General features: G+C 47.5%; 1 protein-coding gene across 1 annotated transcript in view; it reads right to left on the bottom strand.

The window, feature by feature from the left end:
- Positions 1-7,315, bottom strand: part of Mthfd1 (methylenetetrahydrofolate dehydrogenase, cyclohydrolase and formyltetrahydrofolate synthetase 1) — a 62,484-nt gene that overhangs the window by 23,481 nt on the left and 31,688 nt on the right. The window contains exons 9-15 of the mRNA XM_004624791.2: positions 4,740-4,867; positions 4,261-4,358; positions 3,909-4,082; positions 2,838-2,974; positions 1,371-1,417; positions 708-815; positions 508-582 (exon numbers count right to left, since the gene is read on the bottom strand). Of these exons, the coding sequence (XP_004624848.1) occupies positions 508-582; positions 708-815; positions 1,371-1,417; positions 2,838-2,974; positions 3,909-4,082; positions 4,261-4,358; positions 4,740-4,867 (767 nt within the window). The remainder of the gene's footprint in view (positions 1-507; positions 583-707; positions 816-1,370; positions 1,418-2,837; positions 2,975-3,908; positions 4,083-4,260; positions 4,359-4,739; positions 4,868-7,315) is intronic.

The following is a 7,315-nucleotide window of genomic DNA, read 5'->3' on the forward strand; positions in this document are numbered from 1 at the left end:
CCCCCCTTTATGTATTTAGTACAGGGTCTACAGGTCTCACGATGTAGATTGGACTCATAGAGATTCTCCTGTTTTCAGTCTCCCAAGTGCTGGGACTACAAGCGTGTACCACCACACCCAGTCTCAATGGCTGTCTCAGCGTGCCCCAGGGGTGGGGCTGGCCCAGCATGCTGGGGATTGAACCCCAGCCGCTGCGCTCTGCCTAAGCAGGAAATTTAGTTTGCTAAGCTATCTGGCTGGCCTTCTTGCACCTTGACTCTTATCCACCCAATACCTGAAGCAGCAGTTCTCTATTAGCTGGGGCCGGCGGCTAATGCTCTATTCCAAGTCTAACCACTTATAACTATAAATAAATGAGAGACAACCACTAGCACCTGCCCTTGCCATCTATACAACCTACCATAATAGATATAACCAGATGCAAAATAAACTGCTCTAAGGACGGTTACTTCCTTATCAATCACCAGATTTCATGAACCACCACAAACAAAGAAGCAAAAACCTTACCTGTAACCTTCGGATCTGGATGTCAGAGAACTTTCTTACTCCGTTTACTGATGGAACCAAACGATTAAAGAGAGCCTTAAGAAAAAGCAGGAAAAGGGCTTTTAGGTGAGGGGGCTCCCGGTGCCTTGTTATCTGTGTTGGTACCCAAGGGGCCAGCACTAACGTGAGGTTTCTGCCCTCTGAAGTCCCCAGCACCCTACCTTGTCTGTCTGTGTCAGTTCATGGAACATGCGGGCATCGATGGCTGCAGCAACAAGGTTATTGGCCGCAGTGATGGCGTGGATGTCACCAGTGAGGTGGAGGTTGAACTACGAAAAAACACAAGTCACATCAGTCTCCTGCTGCCCTGGGTCTTTCCAGCCTTCCTTTTTGACAGCCAAATTGTCCCCCATGTTCACACCAATGCTATACTGGTGGCAGTGTGGCTAGGGGCTCCAGCAGGAGCGCCTGTAAGCAGATGAGGGGTTGTCTGGCCTGAGCGCACCTCTTCCTGAATGCAGAACCAGGGGCCCAGGCGCCCCACTACTGGCCTTAAACCACAAGGGTACTAAGCACACACTCCCTAACAGCGAGTGAGGCGTCTCCACACATTGTTCTCAGTTGTCAGGACTCTGAATTCACTGTGTGCTGGTGCTTTTCAATACCACATTTCATTTGACCACTTGCTGAAAATAATCATTCTCATCAAAAGCCAGACAGGAACCAAATTCTGTCACAAGTTTACATATCAATATTTTTTTTTTCTTGCTGAGAAACAAGTCATTTGTTCTGTAAGCTATCTAAAAAACAAGTTGATCTCTAGAGGAAAAAAGCTATAGTGAAGCTATAAAAGGATCGGTGCTACCGGGGCTGCACCGCTTTACCTCTTCCATAGGAACCACTTGGGAGTAGCCGCCTCCTGCAGCGCCACCTAGGGGACAGACCAAGGGGAGGGGCTCAGCGCGTGCTCAGGCAAAATGACTTCTGTAACCACTAAGCAGGTTATTTGTTTACTGTGTATCATCATTTGGACAGATTTGATTGTTTTCTAATTTTCTTGTAGCATGCTAAAACACTTGATCTTGTTCGAGCTGAATAGTCTCTCAGCTGAAATCTGAGTCTAAGTGACAAACTGTGAACACATACACATATACCTACTCATTATCTTTAGAAAAGGTTCCCTGTGATTCCTAACATGTTCAAAGACCCAGCTGACAGTTACATAAAGGCAAGCCTGTTCAGTTTCCTACTCTCATAAGCCTACTCTGGCTTTAAAAATAAAAAGAAAGGAAGGAAGGAATATTTAAGCTACACACACTAACAGAGCCTCCAATTCTTCCCGAAGAGGTGACACATGTTAGAAAACAGCTTACGAATAGAGTTCTGATGGCCCATTTGGTTATAAACAAAAGGCCAGTCAAAAGTGTGCGGGGTACCACATCTAGTGAGATGTCTGGAATACAGATTTTATTTCTGTGAGGCAGGAAGCCCACAATGAGGTTACTTTGCAATAAGAAAATTAAGAGAGTACACTAAGCAGCACAGGAAAAGCCTCATTCTGGAGTCAAAGGGGGTCAAGACCAAGTCAAGGGCGGGACCAAGTCATTGCAGGTGTACACACGTGGTGGACACAGGGGTGCCTGGTGTCAACATTCCTGGTAATTACTGGAACAGCAGAATGTGATGTCCTGTTACCAAGCAAACACGAAAGCTAGCTCAAAGAACTCGTAATTAAATAGCTTTAATTAAAAGTCCCTGTTTTTATGAAAATCTGAAGGTTACGGAGTTAACTGACATCCTGTTCTCATCCAATCAAGCACTGTGTGGATGATGCAGGGTTGGAGGTTGAAATAACTGGTACAGCTGGCCTGGTAATGAATGGTGCTTGTGACCAAGTTCACAATGCAGTCCCACTGCTGCTATCTTAAAACAACAATCCTACCATCGCACAAGGGAGGATAAAACAGAGTAACATGCACCCCTGCTTAGCATAATGCCCAGCACCGAGCAGAAGCTCAAGAGACAGGCACTTCTCACTCCCACCAGGCAACCTCTGCCTGGCTTCCAGCAGAACACGTAGTTACAATTAGCTTTATTATTACTGTGGTAGTGGATGACTAGGGTCAAATAAAAGTACCTCCAATCCCAGAGCACCTCTGTGCAGTGTCAAATAGTGACAGGAGTGGGTTGATCTGATGAGTCTTACCAAGTGCACTGCTACGGCGGGCTCTGGGGGGTGGCGGCATACGAGTGAGCAGAAGACCCCCAGAGCATTCATGGGCCTCGTGGGTCAGGGAGGACTGAAGAAGAGGCAGCTGCCCCCTGGGCGCCCAGCGCAGCCCCACGAGTACCTTTTATCCCAAAGGTGGGCCCCTGAGAAGGCTGTCGCACACACGCGAAGACATTCTGGTGAAGGTGGGCTCCAAGGGCTTGCACCAGCCCAATTGTGGTTGTACTTTTCCCTTCTCCCAGGGGCGTTGGAGTTATTCTTCAGATAAAAGGAAATGAGGAAGAGGTTTATCCCAAAATTCAGTCTATCTAAGTCACTAAGTCAGATATAGCAGAGCCTAGAGGATGAAATGAGAAAGATAAAAGCCCTGAAAAATGTCTTTTCAGCTCAGCAAGACAGCTCAGCGGGCTCAGCACCTGCTTAGGCAAGCGCAGAGACTGGGGTTTGAGCCCAGACACCACACGCCACACCGGCACCACCCCTGGGCACACCGAAGCAGCCACTGAGACTGTGCGTAGTGGCACCAGCGCTGGGGAGGCTGAAAATAGGAGGGTCACTATGAGTCTAAGTTGCGCAGTGTGACCCTATACCAAAGACATAAAAATAAATAAATAAAAAGATCTTTTCTATGAGTCTTGGTTGTAATTTTCAAAACAATTTAAACAAAACACTGTATTTTAGCTCTTCTCGCTGCAAACATACTTGGCATTTGACCTTTTAGTCAGGTACCACTGTGACTGAATTTCTCAACTTGCAGTGTCAAGAACTAACTTGGGGCTGGAGTGTAGCGCAGCTGTGCAGCATCTGCCTGGCATATGCAAGGCTCTGCATTCTGCCTCCAAGATCCACAGAAGGGGGAAAAAAGCTTTTATATAGAACTTCAACACTGCAATAAAAAAGACTCTTCGGGAGATGTATTTAATGAATTTTGGTTTAAACAAAAGCAATTCCATTTGAAAACTGAGTTCTTCCATCTACTAGATGGAGAGACTTGACCACCACACTCATCTCTGAAGGATTTCCATTCTTCTGCTCTTTTCTAACTCACAAGGTTGCTACAAAGATCAAAGGCATGTGACATGCCAACACCTCCCCAAAGGCACCCCACAGAAGTTGCTGAGTGCACATGCACGCTGGGTGGGAACAACCAAGACGAAAGTTAAATCTGTGGGCAACAAAAGCAGGGCCGTACCCAGTCACCACGACGTATTTCCCATCAGGACAGTGCTTCAGGCGCTCGAGTGCCGACAGCTGGACCTTGGCCTTCGTTTCTCCGTATAATTCCACCTCTCCAGACAGCAGGCCAATTTCTCGAGCCACAATACCAATGGGCTTTGGTTTACAAGACCGTGAGATATCAATGTCACTTTAAAAACACAGAAAGTAAGTATCAGTGTTTGCCCACTGAACTTAATCCGTATTAGCAAGGACACACCCACTCCCATCCCCTGGATTATGTTTTCAGCAGATGCATACATGTATACACTAATGACAGCGACACACCAGAAATCCAAAGTCCTAAGACAGGACAACTTCATTCTTACCTGGGAACAGGTGTCTTCAGGTCGAGACTGTTATACTGAATCGTCCACACTCCTGGCTTAAATTTCTTCAAGAAACGCGATGCACTCTCCACTGTGCTCTAAGCAGAATGACAGAAATGGGAGGTGCTTATCTCAACCTTTACCTCAGCTCCAAACTCCACTTCAAACCCCAAATGCAACTGCTCCAGGCTCCCCGTGTCACACTTTATTTCTACACAAGTCCACAGGTACCCAGCATGTTCTGGAGCTCCGTGCAAAGCAAGTAAACCAAAGAGAGCTTGCCAAGTCAGTGTGCATGCATCTTTCTAATCCCAGAAAGGAAGTAAGAATTCTGCCATCTCCCCCAATTACGTGACAGGCACTATTTATCTGCTCTTCCACTCTCTTTCTTCCTTCAACTGACTGGCATCTTTACTCAACTTCTCAGTAGGCTTTCTGCCCTGGGTGGGGGGTTAAGGATCACAGAGACCCATACACACCTGCATCAGCATTGCCACAGTCATGGGCCCAACACCCCCAGGGACCGGTGTGATGAAGCCAGCCCTCTCCTTGGCCTCCTCATACGCCACATCGCCTACCACTTTCTTTCCATTTGGTTTTGTATTGTCTGGTTAAGAGAAAAACAATCAGAGCAGCGTCTCAGAAGAGCAATACATGTGTTTCTCTTCAAGTGATCAATGATGAGAGTTTGTTTCAAAAGCTAAGTAGAGCTTTAAAGTATGAGTCTCATGAGGCCCAAGTGCCTACCATTAGTTAAAAGCTACTACAGGTGCTGGGTGTGGTGGCACTCGCCTATAATCCGAACACTCAGGAGGCTGAAGCAGGAGGATCATTGTGAGTTTGAGATCAGCCTGGGCTACAAAGTGAGCTTGAGGCCAGCCTGAATGGCAGAGCCAGACCCTGTCTTAAAAAGAAAAATAAAAAAGCTACTACAGGGCGGGGTGAGGGGCAGCCCAGAGCTGAGCCCTTCCCTCAGACATGCATAGCCAGGGCTCCATCCCCAGAACTGCTGCTGGGTAACTGGGATTTCCTACTTCACAGGGAGAACACTGTCACCTGCAAACACTCACAAGACCCTGAGTGGTTTTTCAGAACCCAGAGAATCCTTCTGTAGTTCCTCAGATGGCAAATAAAACATTGACTGCTTTTTATTCCTAAAATCAACTACCCAGTATATAAGAACTTTAAAAACAATAACTTGCCAAGGCCTACAAAGGAATTTTTTTGAGTGCAAAAAGCTCCAACTATGTCACAGCTGCCAGATACCGTTTCTACAGCAACTGTCAGCATTTTGTAAGCTCCACGTATGAGCTGGAGGAACAATTCAACATCCAGTCCCAAAGATGAGCAGCTACTTAAACGTATGCAAAAGGCAAAGAATATAATTATACTTCCCTCAAAAGGAGACAAGAACTACAAATGCTAGCAGCAAAGGACGGTAACTCGAGAAAAAAGCCAGCGGCACTCACTGCTGCTCACACGCAGAGCGTCCCACACTGCAGCGTGCTTCCGGCCGGCCGGGCCAGGCCAGCCTGGACCACGAGGAAGTGGTGTTCCCAAAGCAGGAACTATCAGCCATACTGCCATTTCTCTCTGAGCTGATCTCCATAACCTAGAGAGGAAGCTTCAGGGTACAACCAGAACACCAGAACTGAGATGAGCTCTAGGAAGAGCTCCTACACTGCCCCTAACCACTGCAGGTAACACATATATCAGGGGTCCAAAGACAGAAAAGGGTAACAATACCTATCTCATACTTGCCAAAGCTCACCCCCCAATTCTTGAAAGTGAGAAAACATTCTTGTGGGTATAATGGCCCACACCGGTTGCCTTAGCAATCCAGAGGCTGAGGCAGGAGGATCACTGAGAGCTGATAGCCAGGCTAGGTTCCATGGTGAGGCCTTGTCTCAAAAACAAAAAGTATTCTCCAAACATTAGGTTTCCAGCACGCATGCACACACACGCACTGGAGATGGCACCCAGGGCCTCACATATGTAAGCATGCGCTCTACAATGAGCTGCAGAGCCAGCTCGAACGTACAGTATACACTTACGTGGACTAGAAGGAGCAGGACCGCAATTCCTTGGGATTGTTGCCTGATTCTAGATGACTAGGAAGCACCAAACTATGGCCGAACACTTCCCCCCATACCCCCGAAAGTCACCTTGAGATGCAAAGGAGCCACGAAGCCCAGGTAATGCCAGGTACTCAGGAGGATCACAAGCCTGAGGCCAGACTAAACAATTTAGCAAGATCCTATCTTAAAATAAATCTTAAGAAAGAGCCGAAGATACAGCTCAGTAGTACAGCGTTGGCCTAGCATTTAGGAAGTCCAGCATCAAATACCCAGAAATGGGGGGAAAAAAAAAGGACCTTCAGGAAACAGCTTTATGTTCCACATTGGTTTCAACAGTAACACTGAAGTCACCTTAAGGGCCCTTGCTACTCTTCCTGTCTGCCAGTGTTAGTCACTTTAGTTTCTGCACGGACAGCAGGCACAAAGCAGCGACTGCGCCATCAAGTACTGTATCAGACGAGTTCGGCTCAGCTCTTAGACCACACAGCATGAGAGCTGACGCGGGCACTGCTGCCACAGGAACAATGTCTTATAAAGAGGATGACATGGTCAGCAGGCAAAGTGACCACTTTGCAAGCTCCGGACACAGCTTCCATAACAGACAGACACTGGGGTTACCTTCCCCAGCCCAGCCCGGGGGCTTTTCTTTCATTGGGAAACCGCACGTACCAAATTCCACTGAGCCTTGATCTTTACCTTGAGGACCCTTCACTTCAGACCAGCACAGAAGCCACTACACTGGACAGTCAGGCTAGAGCTGGTAAGGGTGAGGAAGCTGCTGCCGCTTCCTATGCTCCTTCCAAACTCAGTACTATTAATCCAGACCCTCTCAGATTATCTTTGGTTGGATTAAGCAGGAAGAACACTTCAGGGACCGGGGAGATAGCTCAGTTGAGTAAGTGCTTGCCTGGCAAGCGCAAGGGCCTGAGTTCAATCCCTGTCTCTGTAAAAAAAAAAAAGGAAGGGAGGAAGGGAGG

Source organism: Octodon degus, unplaced genomic scaffold, assembly GCF_000260255.1.
Source record: "Octodon degus isolate 3935 unplaced genomic scaffold, OctDeg1.0 scaffold00007, whole genome shotgun sequence".
NCBI classification, from domain to species: domain Eukaryota; kingdom Metazoa; phylum Chordata; class Mammalia; order Rodentia; family Octodontidae; genus Octodon; species Octodon degus.